Source organism: Drosophila takahashii, chromosome 3R (genome assembly GCF_030179915.1).
Source record: "Drosophila takahashii strain IR98-3 E-12201 chromosome 3R, DtakHiC1v2, whole genome shotgun sequence".
Taxonomy (NCBI): domain Eukaryota; kingdom Metazoa; phylum Arthropoda; class Insecta; order Diptera; family Drosophilidae; genus Drosophila; species Drosophila takahashii.
In genome coordinates this window covers 40,099,266-40,122,069 of record NC_091681.1, presented here as the reverse complement: position 1 = coordinate 40,122,069, position 22,804 = coordinate 40,099,266, and the positions used below count along the sequence as shown (strand labels likewise).

The 22,804-nt window shown below is 41.3% G+C and overlaps 2 protein-coding genes and 1 long non-coding RNA gene across 4 annotated transcripts; 1 reads left to right on the top strand and 2 right to left on the bottom strand.

Annotated features, from left to right (window-relative positions):
- Positions 1-1,178: 1,178 nt before the first annotated feature.
- LOC138913666 (uncharacterized) lies at positions 1,179-6,237 on the bottom strand. Its single transcript, XR_011419476.1, has 3 exons — positions 6,076-6,237; positions 5,365-5,988; positions 1,179-1,581 (listed from the first exon to the last, which is right to left on the bottom strand). It is a non-coding gene; the product is annotated as an uncharacterized lncRNA (long non-coding RNA).
- Positions 5,511-13,732, top strand: LOC108064618 (alpha-tocopherol transfer protein-like). Of its 2 annotated transcripts, XM_017152202.3 has the most exons (5): positions 5,511-5,800; positions 5,865-5,972; positions 6,554-6,698; positions 6,756-6,969; positions 7,028-13,732. In XM_017152202.3, exons 1-5 carry the CDS (start codon positions 5,526-5,528, stop codon positions 7,180-7,182), a joined length of 897 nt encoding a protein of 298 aa, XP_017007691.2. In that variant the 5' UTR covers positions 5,511-5,525; the 3' UTR covers positions 7,183-13,732. The 2 variants fall into 2 exon arrangements, with proteins under 2 accessions (XP_017007691.2, XP_070073959.1); XM_070217858.1 differs by lacking the exons at positions 5,511-5,800; positions 5,865-5,972 and adding an exon at positions 6,194-6,342.
- On the bottom strand, positions 12,948-22,554 carry Zmynd8 (Zinc finger MYND-type containing 8). Its single transcript, XM_017152274.3, has 9 exons — positions 22,341-22,554; positions 22,075-22,212; positions 19,986-21,050; positions 19,341-19,507; positions 19,200-19,281; positions 17,175-17,355; positions 14,647-17,111; positions 13,713-14,597; positions 12,948-13,646 (listed from the first exon to the last, which is right to left on the bottom strand). Exons 3-9 carry the CDS (start codon positions 21,033-21,035, stop codon positions 13,434-13,436), a joined length of 5,043 nt encoding a protein of 1,680 aa, XP_017007763.3. The 5' UTR covers positions 21,036-21,050; positions 22,075-22,212; positions 22,341-22,554; the 3' UTR covers positions 12,948-13,433.
- Positions 22,555-22,804: the final 250 nt, after the last annotated feature.

The following is a 22,804-nucleotide window of genomic DNA, read 5'->3' as shown; positions in this document are numbered from 1 at the left end:
CCATAAAAATATATCTCATCAATTTTAATAAAATTTAAAAAAAGCGTATACTTTTTGAAATAGAAAAAAGAAACAGAATAAATATCTATGTATCTATCTCAAGACTTTTCCTTAGATAGAAAACTAAGTCGAATGTAGGTCAACCAAGTTCTAATTGCAAGCACATGTCTTTCTAAGCTTGTAGCTGCATGTCTTGGTATTATGTGATTAAGAGATTTTCAAACAGAATCGCTGAAGAAACTGGGGAGTGCTACTCCCACAATTTATCATCCTCGCTGCCAAACAGAGACTGGATGTAAGTGTAACCCCTGATCCGGGAGATCGCGATCCGCCAGCTAGGCGCAAATCATCAGAGGCCGGGTTCAGTGAACTGGCGGGGAAAGAGATTCAATTGCCCATCTCTCTCTATCTGCGTCCCTCTATCTCTTTCACAGGGGGGACGAAGGAAGGAAGACAACGCGAAAGCGTAGAATGCTACAACTTTAATGGCCGATGGGGAGGGAAAGAGCTCCCGAGGAGATACAATAAAATGAGCTTGAAAAGATCATACAATACTTAATTCGTTCTTTTAAGAAATTTCATTTATTTCATACTAAATTTCTTATATAAAATCCTGTAAGCTTACAACTGTTTACCACTCTTCTTATTTCCTTTCTTTTCAAGCGACTTTCTTTAGTGGCAAGTCCCATCCAGAACTTCCTTTCGCGTGCTTTCTCTTCTGATCTTATTTGATCACCATCCGGCTGTTGAGAACAACTCCCCTTTCATTCCGTTGTATCGCTGGTCCTTGAAGTCAAGTGCTCGTTTCCTTTCCCTTCGCTGAGTTTCTTTCTTTATTCTTAAGAGTTGCAAGTCTTCAAGAGGAGACAAAGAAACTGGGGCGCAAGAGCTGGCAGGAAATATTGAATTAATAATTATGTAGATAGGAGTTCTTGATATGCGCATATTTTTACGATGCACTGTTGCCTCTTGGCGGCCACTAATTAGAGCGCTGGGCGCTCTTCTCAAGCGAGTCCACCAGGGGTGGAATGTCTGGAAGAGGCTCCGAATATCCTAGTCTTTCTTCAACCACCCCTGGATGACAACATTTATATAGTCAAACGATCACTTGGCACTACGGGTAAGGAAACTCGATAAGGAAGAAGAGCCAACTGAGATTCCACCACCATTACTTTGTTTACCTGGGCGATTGTAACGTCTGTCTGTCTTTCGAGGGTTGCTAGACCATCTAATTATCATTTTTAACGTTCAGGTGTCGCAGTCAAAGTCATCATCAGGTGTTCGTCCGTTGATGAATACGAGTATTCCATGTTCCTTGTTCGTTTTCTGCGGCTTAAGGATTTTTGAGACGCACGACTGGTCTTCCTTTGTTCGGGGCTTCGGGGTTCGGTGTCCCTGCTCCTTATAGCTTTCTTCTTTTTTCATTCAGAGGGCCCTAATGCATTGTGCTCGGTTCTTTTGTGCGATCGCTGAGTGGATGGATGGCTGGAATGGATCGGTGTTGGATGGACGGGCTTTGTTTGGCAGTCACTTGTAACTGACTTTGGTTGGCTTTTCGAGGGCCATTTAGGGCAGAGAACACTGGGAAAAATAATTTTGTATTCATTGTAATAATAATTCTGTGCAATCTAATTTAATTTTATTTAGTTGTTCTTAAACTAGTTGATGCATTAGATGAGATTATAGTTCTTCTAGTCTCTCTTCGTTAAAGTACTAGTCTAGATTGATTGCTAATTTCCCCACTCTTTTTGGCGAAGTATAATAAAATATTTATGATATATATTTAGAGTATTTGTTGTATTTTTTTCACAAGTAATTTCGGAAGAAGTTAACTTTTGATCACTTTTTCCCAGTGCAGGGCAGAGCAACCCTCGGCTTTCGGAATGTTTGTGCGGCATCCTGTTGCTTGCTGTTGCATGAAACAGGATGCCAACGAGCGTGTAATGCACAGTTACCCCCGAGTTTTCCAATTCCCGGTCCCGATTCCACCCCACCCCACTGCAAGGCCGCACCCTCCACCCCCGCGAACCGAAATCGCTTTCCATTGAGTGCATTCAACTGTTGCTATTTGATTTCCAATTTGAATGCTACGAAGGAAGCGATAATTGGATGGATATTGCTGTTGATTCCTCTTCCTGTTCGGCTGGGAACTAAAGCAATTTAATGGCTTTTCAAGTTGTCATGTTACCTGGGCGAAGTTGCAGTCGATTCAAGGTTGCCAAGCCCCTCTAACAAAAACCTCCCATTACCGGCGGACAAAATACAAAGTAAGACAAAACAGAAAAGGCGAAAAAAAGACCAAACAAATCAAAATCAATTTGTCAAGCGACACTTGCCACCGTAAATAAATGTGGCCAACGGCAGCAGCAGCACAAAAAGCAAAGCAACACCAGCGACCGCAACAGCAACTTCGGGCTGAAAAAGACATTCGAACGGCAATCAGAAATCAAAACAAAAACCGCTAAAATAACACAAAAAAAGCGACCAACACCGAATAAAATACAATCGAAAAAGAAAAACAAAAAAGGCGCGCATGCGCAAAACCAGTTTGGGAGAACAATTGAAGCTTTTTTCAGCCGGCGAGCGACGAACGCGTGGTTGGATAGGAGTTGCCCCAACCCACAAATAAGACTAACCCAAAACCCAAATTCAATCCCCCGTTAATTGTTAGAGGATATGTTTGACCACGGGGAGGTAGGGCAGCTGATACATTATGCATAAAGTTAAGTAGTTACTAAGTCATGACTAATACTTTAACACATTTTTATCTTTTATTAAACCGAATCAAAGAATTGATATTGAAAATTGATATTACCAAAATATCTATCATCGTTTATGTCAACTTTTATTTGGGTTTAGGTATTACAGATTTCAAATATTGGATTTTTCGAACTTAAATGTAAGTTCTTAAAAAAGTTTGCAAGACCAATCTACAACAGTGTACAAATGAGTCAGGGCTCTTTGCGATCGATCGACAATTGAAATGGACAACCGGGGCTGGACAGGATCCGCTCTCCCCGAAAAGGGGATCCGTGGGCGGGGCGGGGAATATGCAAATTGCTGTAAGCCGACGCGACAACTTCATTTGTTCAACGGAGCTCTGGTGGCCAACGGAAACGCAACCGTTGGCTCGAAAGTGGGGAGTGGGTAGTGGGGAGTTGGGTTGGCCGTCGGGAATGGGAGTGTGGCAAGTTGATGCACGTCGTCTGCCAAATTGAGGTTAAGTAATGCAGTCAAATGCGTGAAAAATGGCCAGGGAACAAATAACAACCAGCCATAACAGCCGGAGAAAGAGCTCGAGAAGAGCTCAAGTCGAAGAAACCAAGGAGGACGGAGAGCTGGGGTTCCAAAAAGGCAACTTACTCGTAGGACTCGGTGCATGACGGCAACATTAAAAGAACGCACGTCGCCAAAACGATGTTGTCACCACCATGCGATCATCATTATCATCATCATCGTGGTCTTCGGAGAAACCTGATCCACGATTAGCATGCAGGCATTCCTGCGATTGATTTTTTTGGGTCACCATTATTGGTGGTGCGTGAGCTAGCACACTGCAAATATGGTCTTAAAAGGCTAAAAAATACTAAGGATAGTTTGTCAGAAGAATTCCATTGAACATAAGTACTATATGTACTATTTTTTTTTAAAAAGCTTAAAAAATGTTCAAAAAATGAATATATTCTATTTATTCTTTCAAGATAATCAACTCAAATTATACTTTAATCATAAAACTATGCATTTTTAATGATCCCAGGTCATCCAAAACGTTGCCCTTGTCAGAGATCTTTGAGTGCACCTGACCCCCACGTGCAATTCGAGCTTCGATTCGAGCTTAGACTTTGGGATGTATAATTAATTTCGGATTGGCACCTAGTTTGACACTGGAGGCTGACACCACGACACCTGTGCCCCCAGTGGTCCAAAATAAAACAGAAGTCCACTCCGCCTCCTCCCGTGGATCCATCCCCTTGGTCTTCCCGCAGATTCCACTCCTCGCAAGCTCAAAAACTGGTTGCCATTGGCAGCAAACATTTGCAGTTTGCCGTTTGCTCTTTGCGCGCGGCTTCTAATCCGTTTGGAATTTCAGACACGCCAAAGTGGCGCACCGGCTGTTTTAACTGAGCGAAGCATGCCACAGCCACACGGAGAGAAAATATCTTTACCCAAGCCAAGAAAAATATACAATTAATTCATTAAATTTAAATTTAAAAATAATTCTGGGTCAGGTTGCATAAAAAATAAGAATGCACTCAGAAGAGAAATTCTCTTTTGCCTTAAATCCTTCATCCTCAATTTTCGCCACATATAATTAGTAGTGTTTTTTTCCAGTGCTTGGTTATAACTCCAGCCACAGGCTGCCTAGCCAGGTTTGCTTTTCTGACCGGCTGAGTGGCTGGCTGGTGTCTGCTGTTGGCAAAATGTCAAGTGTCTGCCGCGGAAATGAGGCCGTTGTGGCAGCTAGACTCTGCGGATAAAGTCGAAGACGAAGTTGACACACGTACTGGCTTTGCAACTCTAGAAACTCGAATGGGTTGTGACATCTTATTTGGCAGAAGGATTCTTTAAATTTTTTTAAGTATTGTGCAATATTTGCCACTTTTGGCCATTTTTTTAAGCTGCGAAAAAATGGTTTGCTAATTACTTTAGTTGTGCTAAGCAAAACCTTCTAATCAACAGCTTTAATTTTTCCTTCGGACAAATAATTAAATTCTTCAATATCATGTATATGTCAAAACTCTACAAAATTCTTCAATCTTATATCTTTATTTATTTTCATTAATTTATACAAAAATAATTTCCTTTCGCCAGTCAAGCGTCACATTTTGGATTTGATGAAGGAGCTGAAATCTCTTGATCTCCGAAGCACACGCCATGCGAAATAATAATAGGCCCCTCGTCATGGATCGGCCGCCCAATCACTTGATCACATGTTATGCAATCCCGAGGAGAGAGAAAAAATATAATAATAACCGTACGGCAGCAACAGGCGGATGAAAAAAATGCATTTTCACGCAGACTGATGGAAGTGAAGTGAAATGAACCGATGACAAATACACCGAAAACAAAGGTTTCAGAAGTTTTTTATAACAAAATGAAATCATATTCAAGTTCATTGTAAAACGGTTGGTAATTTTTTTTCCCCTTATAATACTAGGATTTACAAAACAAAATGTTTTTACCCAGTAATAGGATTTGAGAATTTTTGATTATTTTTTAATTAAAAGTTCAGTGTTTTTTCTGTCCGTGTGACTAACGCAAGCCATTGCTAGTTTTTCCTGAACACATGCTAGTCCAAGCTTCGAGATCCCCAACTCCCCGCCCCAAAAAACCTCCCGATTCCCGATCCCATCCCGAACTCACGGAATTGCATGCCGAATTCGCAAAAAGCCAAGTCAGACGGCCAACCAGTTTCACTTGCGAAAGCAACCAGCTTCCATTTCCATTTCATTCGAGAGTTGACCGCGCTCAAACGCGTTTCGGGCCAAGTAGCGCAACAATCAAAAGTAAGTCCCATTCCCAACATGAAGGAGGCCAATTTGGAGGATCAGTATGAGCGTTTTCCGGAGATCAGGCGATCGGAAGTGGTAAAGTTTTTGGACTGGATCCACGCCCAGCCGCACATCTCGGATAGGTTTTCGGAGGGCGAAGCCTTGCACTTCTTCCACGCCTGCCGCAACAGCATGGAGGTGGCCAAGCAGGTCCTCGATACCAATCTCACGGCCCGCACCCACCTGGAGGAGTTCTTCGTGAACCTCGACTGCGAGCGCCCTGAGATCAGGCGAGCTATGCGAACTGTGTAGGTTGTATCCTGGCACTAGTATTAACTTGACTTAAGATATCATTTCCTCATATATTTGTAGTTCCATTGTCCCTCTGCCAGGGGCCACACCCGAAGGATATCGTGTGATTCTCGCTAAGCTCGATGACTTGAATACCTCCAACTATAACTTTGCAGATGTTATGAAACTGTAAGTAAATTATAGACTAATTCTTAAACATTATAATATAAACATTATAACAATAACTAATAAATGTTGGTATCCTTATAAATATGAGTCGTAGATTAGATACCTTAGATATCTTCCATCTTAAAATAGTTACATATAATTTGCAAACACTTGTTTAACTGAACTTCAATATTAATGGCTGTCAATTATTGACATTTGAGCTATATTTACACGTCAGTTGTGGCGTGATTATGACAAGGCATACGGAGCATGAAGAGATTAAAGGTCCGAACTGAAAACTTAAACCAACAAGCACGCACGACACATTTCGCCGTTCCCCGGATACAGAGATACTTACTGAAATACTGGGGAGCTTTGCCTTAATCTACAGGTACTCAAAAACCACCGACTACTGTACGATCATTATAATCTGCTGCATAATAGCAGACAATTAAGAAATAACAATTAAGCAAGCTTGACATACAAGGGTGTAGTTCAGGGATGTCTCTGTTGATGCACTTAGAAAAAGATCTATCTTTTCGAATTTGAAATCTTCAAAAATAAAAATTATATTTAAATAACTTTTCATGTTCCACTTTCAGATATTGCATGGTATTTGACTTTTGGATGTATGAGGATGGAATTCAGCCAGGACACGTCATTGTTATCGATCTGAAAAACACATCTTTGGGACATGTAGCTCGAATTGGCCTTTTGCAAATGAAAAAGTTTCTATTTTATCTGCAGGTGATAAAGAAACATACAAAAATTTTAAGAAAGATAATACAAATAGGAATATTTCAGGAAGCAGCTGCCATCAGGCTTATAGGCTTTCACTTTATTAACATTGTACCTTTCATGGACAAGATTCTGGCGCTAATGACTCCTTTTATGAAAAAGGAACTGACCACTGTACTACATATGCACAGTGACTTGAAGGAATTCTATAAGTTTGTGCCGAAGAAAATGCTCCCTAAGGAATACGGCGGTGAAGTTGAAGAGACCAACTTGGCCAAAGGTGAGCTAAGAACCTGAATCATCAACGTAATTTTATCAAATATGTACTATTTTCACAGAAATTTACTACAAAAAGTTGCTGGACAATCAAAAGGAAATGCTTGAATTTGAGACTCGCCATCAGGTGAACGAAAAACTGCGACCCGGCAAAGCCAAATCTGCTTCGGATCTTTTTGGTATTGAGGGAAACTTCAAGAAATTGGACATTGATTGAGCAATTGGTAAACAAAATTGTTTTTGTTTGTAAAAGATTTCACTTGGCAGTAAATAAAAAAAAAACAAAATTAAATCATTAACGAGGACGGAAGCTAACTTCGGCAAGATATAGGATATAGACGTCCAAAATTATAATACCCTTTGCAGGGGCATTGTGCTAATTGAGATTTCCATTTCCAAATCTACAACTCCATTTCCAAATTTACAACCAATTTTTCCAAATCTACAACTCCATTTCCAAATTTACAACCAATTTTTCCAAATATACAACTCCATTTCCAAATTTACAACCCATTTTTCCAATTCTACAACTCCGTTTCCAAATTTACAACCCATTTTACCAATTCTACAACTCCATTTTCTAACTTACAACCCATTTTTCCAAATCTACAACTCCATTTCCAAATTTACAATCCATTTTTCCAATTCTACAACTCCGTTTCCGAATTTACAACCCATTTTTCCAATTCTACAACTCCATTTATAATTCTACAACTCCATTTTCTAATTTACAACCCATTTTTCCAAATCTACAACTCCGTTTCCAAATTTACAACCCATTTTTCCAATTCTACAACTCCATTTCCAATTCTACAACTCCATTTTCTAATTTACAACCCATTTTTCCAAATCTACAACTCCATTTCCAAATTTACAACCAATTTTTCCAAATCTACAACTCCATTTCCAAATGTACAACCCATTTTTACAATTCTACAACTCCGTTTCCACATTAACAACCCATTTTTCCAAATCTACAACTCCATTTCCAAATTTACAACCAATTTGCAACCAATTTACAACTCCATTTTCTAATTTACAACCCACTTTTCCAAATCTACAACTCCATTTCCAAATTTACAACCCATTTTTCCAATTCTACAACTCCATTTTCTAATTTACAACCCATTTTTCCAAATCTACAACTCCATTTTCAAATTTACAACCCATTTTTCCAATTCTACAACTCCGTTTCCACATTTACAACCCATTTTTCCAAATCTACAACTCCATGTCCAAATTTACAACCAATTTGCAACCAATTTACAACTCCATTTTCTAATTTACAACCCATTTTTCCAAATCTACAACTCCATTTCCAAATTTACAACCCATTTTTCCAATTCTACAACTCCGTTTCCAAATTTACAACCCATTTTTCCAATTCTACAACTCCATTTCCACATTTACAACCCATTTTTCCAAATCTACAACTCCATTTCCACATTTACAACCCATTTTTCCAAATCTACAACTCGATTTCCAAATTTACAAGCAATTTTTCCAAATCTACAACTCCATTTCTAAATTTACAACCCATTTTTCCAATTCTACAACTCCATTTCCAATTCTACAACTCTATTTTCTAATTTACAAGCCATTTTTCCAAATCTACAACTCCATTTCCAAACTTACAACCAATTGTTCCAAATCTACAACTCCATTTCCAAATTTACAGCCCATTTTTCCAATTCTACAACTCCGTTTCCAAATTTACAACCCATTTTTCCAATTCTACAACTCCATTTTCTAATTTACAATCCATTTTTCCAAATCTACAACTCCATTTCCAAATTTACAACCCATTTTTCCAATTCTACAACTCCGTTTCCAAATTTACAACCCATTTTACCAATTCTACAACTCCATTTTCTAACTTACAACCCATTTTTCCAAATCTACAACTCCATTTCCAAATTTACAATCCATTTTTCCAATTCTACAACTCCGTTTCCGAATTTACAACCCATTTTTCCAATTCTACTACACTACTAATTTACAAATCTACAACTCCGTTTCCAAATTTACAACCCATTTTTCCAATTCTACAACTCCATTTATAATTCTACAACTCCATTTTCTAATTTACAACCCATTTTTCCAAATCTACAACTCCGTTTCCAAATTTACAACCAATTTTTCCAAATCTACAACTCCATTTCCAAATGTACAACACATTTTTCCAATTCTACAACTCCGTTTCCACATTTACAACCCATTTTTCCAAATCTACAACTCCATTTCCAAATTTACAACCAATTTGCAACCAATTTACAACTCCATTTTCTAATTTACAACCCACTTTTCCAAATCTACAACTCCATTTCCAAATTTACAACCCATTTTTCCAATTCTACAACTCCATTTTCTAATTTATAACCCATTTTTCCAAATCTACAACTCCATTTTCAAATTTACAACCCATTTTTCCAATTCTACAACTCCGTTTCCACATTTACAACCCATTTTTCCAAATCTACAACTCCATGTCCAAATTTACAACCAATTTGCAACCAATTTACAACTCCATTTTCTAATTTACAACCCATTTTTCCAAATCTACAACTCCATTTCCAAATTTACAACCCATTTTTCCAATTCTACAACTCCGTTTCCAAATTTACAACCCATTTTTCCAATTCTACAACTCCATTTCCACATTTACAACCCATTTTTCCAAATCTACAACTCCATTTCCACATTTACAACCCATTTTTCCAAATCTACAACTCGATTTCCAAATTTGCAAGCAATTTTTCCAAATCTACAACTCCATTTCTAAATTTACAACCCATTTTTCCAATTCTACAACTCCATTTCCAATTCTAGAACTCTATTTTCTAATTTACAAGCCATTTTTCCAAATCTACAACTCCATTTCCAAACTTACAACCAATTGTTCCAAATCTACAACTCCATTTCCAAATTTACAGCCCATTTTTCCAATTCTACAACTCCGTTTCCAAATTTACAACCCATTTTTCCAATTCTACAACTCCATTTTCTAATTTACAATCCATTTTTCCAAATCTACAACTCCATTTCCAAATTTACAACCCATTTTTCCAAATCTACAACTCTATTTCCAAATGTACAACCCATTTTTCCAATTCTACAACTCCGTTTCCACATTTACAACCCATTTTTCCAATTCTACAACTCCATTTTCTAATTTACAACCCATTTTTCCAAATCTACAACTCCATTTCCAAATTTACAACCAATTTACAACTCCATTTTCTAATTTACAACCCATTTTTCCAAATCTACAACTCCATTTCCAAATTTACAACCCATTTTTCCAAATCTACAACTCCATTTCCAAATTTACAACCAATTTTTCCAATTCTACAACTCCATTTTCTAATTTACAACCCATTTTTCCAAATCTACAACTCCATTTCCAAATTTACAACCCATTTTTCCAAATCTACAACTCCATTTCCAAATTTACAACCCATTTTTCCAAATCTACAACTCCATTTCCAAATTTACAACCAATTTTTCCAATTCTACAACTCCATTTTCTAATTTACAACCAATTTTTCCAATTCTACAACTCCATTTCCAAATTTACAATTCCATTTCCAATTCTACAACTCCATTTCCAAATATACAACCCATTTTTCCAAATCTACAACTCCATTCCCAAAATGTACAACTCCATTTCCAAATTTACAACTCCATTTCGAAATCTACAACTCCATTTCCAAATTTACAACCCATTTTTCCAAATCTACAACTCTATTTCAAAATTTACAACCAATTTTTCCAATTCTACAACTTCATTTCCAAAATGAACAGCTCCATTTCCAATTCTACAACTCCATTTCCAAATTTACAACCCATTTTTCTAATTCTACAACTCCATTTCCAAATTTTCAACCCATTTTTCCAAATCTACAACTCTATTTCGAAATCTACAACTCCATTTCCAAATTTACAACCCATTTTTCCAAATCTACAACTCCATTTCCAAATTTACAACCAATTTGCAACTAATTTACAACTCCATTTTCTAATTTACAACCCATTTTTCCAAATCTACAACTCCATTTCCAAATGTACAACCCATTTTTCCAATTCTACAACTCCGTTTCCACATTTACAACCCACTTTTCCAAATCTACAACTCCATTTCCAAATTTACAACCAATTTACAACTCCATTTTCTAATTTACAACCCATTTTTCCAAATCTACAACTCCATTTCCAAATTTACAACCCATTTTTCCAAATCTACAACTCCATTTCCAAATTTACAACCAATTTTTCCAATTCTACAACTCCATTTTCTAATTTACAACCCATTTTTCCAAATCTACAACTCCATTTCCAAATTTACAACTCCATTTCCAATTCTACAACTCCATTTCCAAATTTACAACCCATTTTTCCAAATCTACAACTCCATTCCCAAAATGTACAACTCCATTTCCAAATTTACAACTCCATTTCGAAATCTACAACTCCATTTCCAAATTTACAACCCATTTTTCCAAATCTACAACTCTATTTCAAAATTTATAACCAATTTTTCCAATTCTACAACTCTATTTCCAAATTTACAATTCCATTTCCAATTCTACAACTCCATTTCCAAATATACAACCCATTTTTCCAAATCTACAACTCCATTCCCAAAATGTACAACTCCATTTCCAAATTTACAACTCCATTTCGAAATCTACAACTCCATTTCCAAATTTACAACCCATTTTTCCAAATCTACAACTCTATTTCAAAATTTACAACCAATTTTTCCAATTCTACAACTTCATTTCCAAAATGAACAGCTCCATTTCCAATTCTACAACTCCATTTCCAAATTTACAACCCATTTTTCTAATTCTACAACTCCATTTCCAAATTTTCAACCCATTTTTCCAAATCTACAACTCTATTTCGAAATCTACAACTCCATTTCCAAATTTACAACCCATTTTTCCAAATCTACAACTCCATTTCCAAATTTACAACCAATTTGCAACTAATTTACAACTCCATTTTCTAATTTACAACCCATTTTTCCAAATCTACAACTCCATTTCCAAATGTACAACCCATTTTTCCAATTCTACAACTCCGTTTCCACATTTACAACCCACTTTTCCAAATCTACAACTCCATTTCCAAATTTACAACCAATTTACAACTCCATTTTCTAATTTACAACCCATTTTTCCAAATCTACAACTCCATTTCCAAATTTACAACCCATTTTTCCAAATCTACAACTCCATTTCCAAATTTACAACCAATTTGTCCAATTCTACAACTCCATTTTCTAATTTACAACCCATTTTTCCAAATCTACAACTCCATTTCCAAATTTACAACTCCATTTCCAATTCTACAACTCCATTTCCAAATTTACAACCCATTTTTCCAAATCTACAACTCCATTCCCAAAATGTACAACTCCATTTCCAAATTTACAACTCCATTTCGAAAACTACAACTCCATTTCCAAATTTACAACCCATTTTTCCAAATCTACAACTCTATTTCAAAATTTATAACCAATTTTTCCAATTCTACAACTTCATTTCCAAAATGAACAGCTCCATTTCCAATTCTACAACTCCATTTCCAAATTTACAACCCATTTTTCCAAATCTACAACTCCATTCCCAAAATGTACAACTCCATTTCCAAATCTACAACTCCATTTCCAAAATGTACAACTTCATTTCGAAATCTACAACTCCATTTTCAAAATTTACAACTCCATTTCAAAATGTACAACCAATTTTTCCAATTCTACAACTCCATTTCCAAATTTACAGCTCCATTTCCAATTCTACAACTCCATTTCCAAATTTACAACCCATTTTTCCAAATCTACAACTCCATTTCCAAATCTACAACTCCATTTCCCAAATTTACAACTCCATTTACAAATCTACAACTCCATTTCCAAATGTACAACTTCATTTTGCAAATCTACAACACTGTTTCTAAAATTTATAACTCAAAAAATGTATGTATTCGTTTATTCTTAATTCACTTTGCAGCTTTGCTTTAAATATACATAAAATGTATTTAAAACAGATGACAAACAATTTACAGCATGAGTAAAATAAAATGAAAAGTGCGATGACCTTATGTTTATGCAAAGTCCATCTCATGGCTTTACGATGATGCTTACTCACTAGGCGGTTAGGTTATACAGTAAAACCAGCGAAACTACAAGAACATTTATCGAAATCTTATACCTAATTATTGAATGGTACTTTACACGTTCGTCCTTCAACTTAATCTAAGAGCAAATCATCATCAATAGCTGCGCTGGGGAAATCGAAATAAATATAAAAGTTTCCAAAGTTGGTATGTAGCCCAAATATATGCGCTGATCAGTATCTATCTGTTTCTGAGTTTCTCCGGAATATCAAAGAAATGGTTTCCTGAATTTCAGGCAGTCTTTCCAGGTGGAACCCCTTCATGCTCATGCTAGTCGTCCACGATTTATGGCTGGAACACTTGTTGATTCATTTGATTCTGTCGCATAGCCTGCGGATTGTTGCTGCTGCGCATACCCTGCGGATTGCTGTTGCTGCTGTAAACTTGGCGTGCCCGGCTATTGTTTTTACCAGAGCTGCGACCAGTAGTCTTTGGCACCTGCTTTTGATGCTGCTCCGCGATCATAAAAGGAGCGTTGGCGCTCACGGTGATGGGTAACTGAAAAAGAATTCGACAAAGTTAGTAAATTCGATAGGGGCTTTAATTCCATTAAAAATAACTTACAGGGATATTAAAGCGCTGTATGGGCATCGTTTGACTGGCGGGCTTGGGGCTGAAGTTGGTTGGATTCCGCTGAGCGGACATGAGATTGGACAGGTGGTTTCCGCCCGATGGTGTAGGTGTCATTATTACGTTCATGCTGTTGCTGATGTTGTTATTAGCAGGTGCCGAGGCCGTCGCCGTAGCTGTCATCGTTGTGCTGACCACTGGCCGCAAATATGTGGTGGCGGGCAGCTTGAGTACGGCTTCCGGATTTGGCTGATTGATCAGCGTCATCATGGGCGGCCACTTCTTGGAGCTTTGTCCGCTGGCCACTGGAGCTGCTGCTGCTGCAGGTGGACAGGCGGCCGCCGTTCGAATTATCTGCGAGCTTGGACTGGGATTGGTGATTTGTGGTGCTGCCGTTGGCATGGCCACCTTGGCTTTGGATCGCCCGGGATCTATAAGGGGAGCCGAAGCCATTGGTGCCACTGGATTCGTGGGTGGCACAGCCTGGCCGCAGATGGCCGAGTGCCTGGGCCAGTGCAACTGCTGGCAGGGATAGTCGCAGTAGGAGGTGTTCCAACAGCAGTACAACTGCGCCTCACGCATGCAATTCGCGCACCACTGCTTCTTCTTGGCCTCCTCCACCGCTCGCATCTGCTCCATGGCGTTTTGCTGGCGCAGCTCGCTGATCACACGCTTGTGCTCCTGCTCCAACGTCTTGCGCATCTCGGCGATCATCAGTTCGCTGGTGCGATGCACGTCGTTCATCTGGCGTTCGTAGTGCTGCTTCAGCCGCTCGTTCTCCAGCGACAGTCCGGTGATTCGGGCTTGCAGGACGCTCTGATCCCCAGTGGCCATGTCGCTGAGCGTGTCCTCGATGACGGAGATGAAGTAGTCGGTGATCTGTGGGAGAATGTTTTAATACTGCTTCACGGAAGTGGATTTTACATACCTTGTGTGCATTCTCCTTGAGTTTTTGCGAAACGGGTCCTGCCTGTGAGGGATAGATTTGGGATCCATCTGACCGAAGAGGCCCGCAGGGACGAGCCACCAACTTTGGCACACCGGAACGCAGGAGCATCTCACTGAAGGCCGTGGCCAGGCCCGGAGTTATGGGATCATTGGGGATTAGAGACTCACTGGCTAGGTGGTCGGCCGTCAAACCGTTCAACGCGCTGGCCAGCAGACCACCGACGGGTTCTCCACTGTTTGTCGCGTTGCCGGCTTCCTGTGATGTGTGGCTGGCCATTTGAGGAACACTCAAACCGGCCAGTGGTGGCGGCATGGATATGGAGCTGCTGGGTTGGCAGGTCAACGGAAGGCAAGAAGTATTCTGCAACGTGCTCTTGGAAACGGCTCTCAGTGGTGGAACTGGGATGGTCATGGGACTGTGCGAATTGCAACTGCCCGGCTGCTCCACAGGAATCACCACCATGTTGGATCTGAGCAGGGAGGAGGTGGTGGTGGCCGGTGGTGCAGTTCCCGGTGGAGAAGGTGGCCTGCGATCGTTTTTCCCGCGGAATTGCTGCTGTGACGGCGACTTTCCCTTGGATGACGGTGGTGGTGGTGGTGGTTTGCTACTTGGCTTGGGCGATGCCGAAGGTGAAGGTGCTGCAGACTGGACAGGCGAGTGAGCTGGAGAGGATGCCGCCTGGGTTGCAGCTTGCGGTGGAACTGGTTGCACTCCCTTACGTTTTCCCGGCAAATCCGTGGATTTTACATGCTTCTGGTTTACCCTTTGGATGGTGGTATCGCCCACAAATCGAACCAGGTCATCTGTCGCGGGTGTTTCGTCTCGAGGCGGCAGAGGAGGCGGCGGAGGCATAGGCAGTGGCATGGGTGGCATTGATTCGAACCTCTGACTAACACTGGGCTGATCCGTTTCCATTTCATCCTCGCTGAGAATCTCCTCCTTGATTCTGACTTCCTCGGGAGGTGGATGCTCCACTGGCTGGGGATGCGTATGGGTCGGCAAAGGAGCTGGCAGCTGAGATTCAAGCTGAACCATAGTTGACTCCTGTTGCATAGGAAGTTGATCAGCTGGAGAAGCTGGCCTCTCGCCCACTTCCTCTTCGTCTGGCTCCGACATTACTTCAGTTTTAATTTCTATAAATGGAATAACTTTTTTGATGAGCTGTTGCTGCTGTCTTTCAACCTCGGATTGCTTTGGATTGGCTGCTTCAGTTCGTTTTTGTGCACTTTGCTTGGTTGCCGGTGTCTGAAGAGGAGCTGTTGGGGGAGGCGGAGGAGGTGGAACAGGAGCAGTTGGCGGCTCCTCCGCAGCTGCCACTTGTTGCTGCTCGCGTGGTATCTTTGTAATCGTAACTCCCTGGCGTCGTTTGACCAGCTCTACCACAGAAATCACGGAGGCAGGAGCTCCCGGAGAAGCTGCACTGGTAGAAGTTTCCTTGACTGTCTCGGTATCACGTGATTTCTCCTCCTGCTGTGAGATTTTTGGAGATTTTGGTGGAGGTTCTGGCACTTCACTTGGTTTCTCCTGCTCCTGTTGTTTCCTCGAATGCTTCGACTTGCGTTTATGGTCACTGGATTCGCTGGTGTAGCTGGCATCACTCAGGGAATGTTTTCGTTTTGAGGGCACTACTTCCGGGGCGGCTTCCACGGATCCACCAACTGTCTTGGCAGCCAGGGATTTCCTCTTGAGCAGCACCTTGCAGCGCGAGTCGGTCAGAGATTCGCCAGATCTGGATATAACCTCATAGTTGTTGCTCTTCAGCTTAGAATGATCGCTCGCTCCGGATCCGGAGCCTGCGCCACTGTCCACCTCCGGAAGCTTCTTCGTGGGACTGGGCGACTGATCCGATTCGTTGCCTGATTCCGTGGCCTTTGTCTTTTTCACTATTGACAGCTTATCGTCGGCCGTCTTGCGGATGAGGAACTGCAGCGGCGTCTTGTTCGCGGGCTCTAGTTCCCTGTCTATGGCCGCATACACGCCGGGCATCATCTGCTCCAGCTGCTGCTGCTCCTCCAGAGGATCGTAGGCGGTGCGGAAAGCGGCGTAGTTGAAGGCGCCAATCTTTCGCTTTATGTGCTCAATGTGAACCTCCACCTCGCGGACGCACTCAGCCAGATCCCTGGCTGATCTTCGGCTGGTTTGCGTGTTTGGATTCTGGGCCGAATACAAGAAGCAGTCCTTGACGGGCACAAAGGCCCGATCATGCTTGCCAAAGAAGCGCACATTCACCAGCGCCGCGTTGCTCGAGCCCATCGCCTTGGCGGGCCAGTAGGGAAAGCCCTTTAGCTTGGCCCAGAGCAGGAGATGCGGGTGCCGGCACACCTTCACGAACCACTCGTCGCTGGAGTTGGCGTTCAGGTAGCATTCGGGGCAGGTGTCGATTTCGTTGGCCTCCTGCCGGCACACCTTCACCACGGCCTTCGAGGCCTGCTCCACTTTGGCATCTGCAAGAGATTAAATATATTAGATTAGTTTGAAATGGAAGGAAATGTCTTTAAACAACTCACCGCCTGCGTCCAGGATGAGGGCGTTGTGCTGGATCCACTTCACTTCGCCGAGGAACTCCTCTGTGCTCTGATAGGCCCCATCACGGATGCACTGCGCCAGGCTGTCGAAGCTCACGGGGTTCACAAAGTACTTCTTGTACGACAGCGGAAAGACCTCTTGCGGCGAACGCAACTTGTGGGCCTGGGGATTCAAATGGATGTGAGGAGAAAGGGGCGATGAGTGGCGGTTGCGAATTCGTTGCGCGGCGAAGAGAGCGCTCGCTCGTTCGACGAGCTTCTATCGTTTGAAAACAAGTTCTCGCTTTTCCCCAGGTACGTCAATAAACCTATGTATGTGTGTATATACCACCCAGGTCTCATGAGGGGGGATGGGTAAATAAGAGGTCTTTCGGTAAGGGAGGGAATTGAGAGCTGAGCCAAAATAAGTTACTGCTATCTGTGGTTCCTTGCTCGAGTTCTACAGTACAAGTAAATGCGAAACCATGGTTTCCAATTGGGAAAATATATACCCAATTGTGAGGAGACAAAGGCACAAACAAATTTGGATAGTAATGGTTTACAGCTGGGCACAATTAGTTATAGTCTAACTAAATTAGTATTATCGAAAAGTAAACTATAATTATTATCAAAATTATATTTTAATGGATTTTCATAGTCTAATACAAGGTACTATCAATTAGTAAAACCAAACAATTAATTATAATTCTTAATTCTTATAATTTAAGTTTTAAGCACCAGGATATTTCTTATACCACATTTTAGGTAGAACTCAAGGTAATATAAATTACAATTCAAATACAAATACTAAAATATTTTCTGTAAAATTTGTGCTAATATTTTCACCGCAGTTGTAAGTATGAAGAACTTTATACTGGTATGTTTATCCATTCTGCTTGGTCTTGTATATATTTAATTGCTTTTAATGCTGGAGCTGCCCAAGCGGCGATAACAATAAACTAATTAATTCATTTATTTCACTTGCAGACATATTTAATGAGAACAAGTTGCTTTAATTTACTCATATTTAATGGAATGTATTTGTACTAAGGCATCGTTTATTTCCTATTTTATGATGGCAAATATTATGGGTTTCATAAAAGCCCCAGATGTATTCCAGACATAATTTAATACAGAGAAAATAAAAAATCTTGCTTTTTAGCATTTTTAAAAAAATTTTATAAATCGAGTAGTAGGATTTAAACTCTGAATTTTCAAGGCTTTAACTTTAAATTGAATAAAAAATATTTAATATATAAAAATATTCGTAGTTTTTAGTTGTTTAAGCGGATCTTACAATACAGTTACTGTTTTCTAGCAAAATAACCTACAATTTCATAGACTATTTGCGCAGCTCAGACCATTAAACCTCATTATCATGTACGAGGCGAGGCCCTCACGAACACAAGCACAAGCGCAGCCATCCATTAGCCACACAGGCAGGCCTTTGGCCATCGGAATCGCCAGGCAGATAAGTAAGCGCAGAGAAATAAACCACGTGAGTCGTTAAACAGCTCCGTCTGACCGGCCCACATCTGCCGTTCAACCAGAGCGAATGGCGGATGTAGAGATGTGGGGCTGTGGCCCAAAGGGTCAAGGGAACGCAGAGTGAACTTGGGACCCAAGAACCCACGAGTTTACGAACCCACAAACCAACTAAACCAGCGAGACATTTCAGGTGTCTATCTGCTCGCGTTCACAGAGCGAGAGAAAAATGGGCTCTACAGAGCGCAAACCCATATCAATTGCAGCTGCGGACACAATAATAGCCACCAATCTATGCCACCCCTAAGATTCCATATCGATGGATGCACCAAGTTAAATTGGCAAGCTTTTCTGCTTGATTTTAGGGGTTACATCATTGATTAATCAATAATTATTGATGTTAAAACCTATTATTCTGGGCGAAAGTGTGTGTCTGCTGGGGAACACAATATGTTTGCGTGACTCTTGTGCGGGAAGATAATGGAATCTCGACGAGGAACGAGATACTGTACATACAAATTGCAAAATCAGCTATTCACTCACCCCGCGCACATGCTTCATGCGGTCCAGGGCGAAGGAAAGCAGCTGGCTGAGCAGATCCACGGAAACACCATTGCGCCGCAGCCTGCAAAGACAAAGAAGCTATGAATAAAGCACTTTATGAGGAGAATGCAAGAAGGTCACCTCTTGGGCGCTGCCTCGATCACCTGGCACTCGGGGCACTTCCACGAGGAGTCGAACTTGGTGGTGGCGGGGCGCACGCAGTAGGTGTGAAAGGAGCGCAGACACTTGGAGCAGGCCATCAGTTTGCCGCACTGGCGGCACTTCCAGCAGAAGGGATCCCAGCCGGGCTGAAAGAGAGGAAGGCGAGATATTAACCTTCTAAAGCTATTACTTATTCTTGTTAATTTATTCGTCAGCGGAGGGAAGCAGTTTTCAAAACGTGGCATTTCATGGGGCAGAAAATATAAACTAGTTTATATATATAAAATCAATTATTAACAAAACCTTTCGTTGTTATTCGATAAACATGTAACTAATTGCAAAATTGAGATATATTTTAATTGCTATATTATTTTAATAATTAATGTGATTTTTTTTAGATTTTTATGTCAATCCGTTCTGGGTGAAATTTGCTACTGACCGTTTTTAGAGGTCCAATTTTATATTAGTTTAGATTTCAGCAAGTAAAATCTTATTGGGAAAGTATTTAAATATATACGAGTTTAGAATGCCTGCCCAATAGACACCACGATGAACAAAAATACAAAGTTCAATATAGAAAAGTATGACTAATTCGGAAATAGTTCTAATAGCTCAACCACTCACCGTGGGTGGCTCCTCGTACATGAGGAGCAGTCGCTCGGCCGCTTTCGAGTCGGTGGTATTCGAGAAGAGCGAGCTGTGGTCCTCCAGCTCACCGACGGGCCACTCAATGTCGCGATCGGGATCGGGATCGCCCTCGCCGGAGGTGTTCAGCGTCAGCTCCGATTCCTGGTCGTCGTGGATAACGCGATCGAGGAAGGCGCTGTGCTTCTTGGCGAAGTCCTCGTTCTCGCTGCGCAGGTTGCCCCGGCGCGGCGCCTTCTCCTCGTTGCTCCAGCTGTTGCTCAGCGAGAGGGTTTTGCTGCGCGACCGGCAGCGGGTGAGCATGGGCTCCGGGGCATCGCTGATGCTGTCCTCCACATTCAGCTCGGCCAGCCGCTCGCCATCGTCGCAGGCCATCGAGCGACCTCGCGGTCGGCAGCCCTTGATGGCCGTGTCGATGTCCTCGTCCTGCCAGTCCTCATCCGAGTCCAGGACGGGAGCCGGAATGCTCTTGCTCCGCTTGAGCGCCATTTTCAGAGATGTTTTCTTGTTTTCCGTGGCGGCATTCAAGCTGCGGGACAGCTCTCCGCCGGATGCCTGCGAGGCGAGATTCCCGGGCGCGTGGCGCGACTTTCGGCGCTTCAACTTGGAGACCCCGGTCACAAAGTTGCTGAGCACCTCGGATTCGATGTGCGAGCGCTGCAGGGCCAGCATTTCCTTGGCCACCTTGGCCTTGCTGCTGCTGCTGCTGCTGTTGTTGTTGGGCGTGGAGGACTGCACCTTCGTGAGCTTCATGGTGAGCGAGGAGCCGACGTTGACGTTCGAGGGACTCGAGCTGGAGGAGTGGCTGCTGCCATTGGCCGATCCCGGCGGAGCACTGACCACGTACTTCTGACGCTTGCTGGGCACGGTAACCGACTCCATCTCGATGTGGCCATCCGGCAGGGAGCTCTGCAACTGCAACTGCAACTGCGGCTGGGGGCTGTCGATGGCGGAGAGGGCCTCGAAGTCCGGTCGGGGAATGGATTTCAAACTCTCCCCACTGCTGTCGCTGCTGTCCGTGCTTTCCATGCTACGTGCGAGAGACTGAAAGGGGTTTGTTTATTAGGATTTGTTGGAAAAACCCCTGCTTTATAGTTCTAACCACTATTTACGACTCGCCAAGTTTATTAACATTCACCTTTTGCCCTGTAAGCCCTATTCGGTTATGGTTTATTAAGTTAGTTTTAATGCTTTCTGGTCTTACTGTCGGAAAACTACAGTATTAGCTATAATGCTAAATCTGTTATACCTAAAAATACATTTCTTGTTCAAAGTATCCTTGTGTATTATTTCGAGTACATGTCTTAAAATAGCAAATCGAAGATGTCTTGTAAACAGAAAATGCTAATAATTAGATTTAAAATAAAATCAGAATAAAATCTTTTAAGAAATTTACAAATTTAAGTTACGATTTTAATATAATAAAATAGAATCTGACACATATTGGATATATATGTATGTGTACTGAAGAAACAGATTAGAGATCTATTATACTATAATACTATTATAAAATAACATCAGAATAAAATCTCATTGAAATGAATAGGAAATTAAAATATTAAATTTAAGATTTTAATATAATAAAATAGAATCCGACACATATTCGATATATGTATGTATGTATGTTGAAGAAACAGATTAGAGATCAATTAATACTATTATACAAATGGTTAAATAGCTAGGATTCTGGACTTTAGAACTAAATACATACATAAGTACTTAATGAGATGTGGGAGTATGTAACCCATAAAGTTAGTTAGCCAGAGAGATTCGGAAACCGCAAATCTGATATGATATAGTACATACATACATACATACATACCTATGTACATATGAACCATAACAAGAACACTCGCTGTGTGCGAAATGTGACGAATTCGCCAAATGGCAAGTCTATGTATAAGAATGCAAAGTGTCACGATATCGTGCGTGTTTTGCTAGTCTCTCTTTTTTTTTGCGTCGCCTGCGCAACTTCAGCGAGTGTTGTTGATTGCAGCGTGTTTTCAGTCCATTTGCACATGCACTTGGACTCTCCGATCCATTCAACCATTTACATATATTCACCCACCTGGCGAAGTTCGCTCTAGGGAGGCCTCACTGTGGCCGCTGATCTTCCGCTGGCATTTTGCACGCCGGAACCGGAACTATTTCGATTTATTTCGGGGCAATCTGTTTTTGGGCGAGATTCCGCTGCCGGGTGAAAAATCTGCAAAAAATGTGCACACGATTAATTTTGTGTTGTTTCTGCATGCTGCGATTTGTGGATGGGATAGAGGGGGGAATCGGGGGAAAAGCGGAGAAGAGAGCATTTCCTTGTGCCTGTGGTCACCTTACCAATTTCACTTGGACGTGGGCGAAAATGTGCGATTTCTGGATGCCTTCCGGTCCGCCGCCTCCAGACGCCGGATCTCTATACTTCCGGTTTCAGCGATGATCCAAATTCGGCTTTAGCAATTGATGTAACGCAGCGCTTTCCCAGTTTAATTAAAGGTTTTGTTGTAGTTTATTTTTTCCCCATGTTCCAGAGTTGCCAGATGAATCCGTTGCTTTTCCCCTAAAAAATCTCAAACAGTCGATACCATCATAGAGCTGGAACATAAATCGATATATATTCGATACTTTGTTGACGGTATGACCGTACACACTAAAGAATGGCGCGCTTTTCAAAAATATATGCAATGATACGATTTTTTTTTTAAGAAAAACAATTAAGTTCTTAAATTACTAGTTTTAATGAGTTTTTTTCCTAAAAGAGAGTAACTTCTAAACGTTTTAGAAATCTACATTGCAATGGTTCT

Excerpts from the sequence above, each read along its gene's own strand:
- Zmynd8 (XM_017152274.3), bottom strand. The coding sequence starts at position 21,035 with ATGGAAAGCACGGACAGCAGCGACAGCAGTGGGGAGAGTTTGAAATCC. Across the intron at positions 17,356-19,199 it reads GCATGAAGCATGTGCGCGGG|GCCCACAAGTTGCGTTCGCC; the intron begins GTGAGTGAATAG and ends TTGAATCCCCAG. Across the intron at positions 17,112-17,174 it reads CCTCATCCTGGACGCAGGCG|ATGCCAAAGTGGAGCAGGCC; the intron begins GTGAGTTGTTTA and ends AATCTCTTGCAG.
- LOC108064618 (XM_017152202.3), top strand. The coding sequence starts at position 5,526 with ATGAAGGAGGCCAATTTGGAGGATCAGTATGAGCGTTTTCCGGAGATC. Across the intron at positions 6,699-6,755 it reads AGTTTCTATTTTATCTGCAG|GAAGCAGCTGCCATCAGGCT; the intron begins GTGATAAAGAAA and ends GGAATATTTCAG. Across the intron at positions 6,970-7,027 it reads AGAGACCAACTTGGCCAAAG|AAATTTACTACAAAAAGTTG; the intron begins GTGAGCTAAGAA and ends CTATTTTCACAG.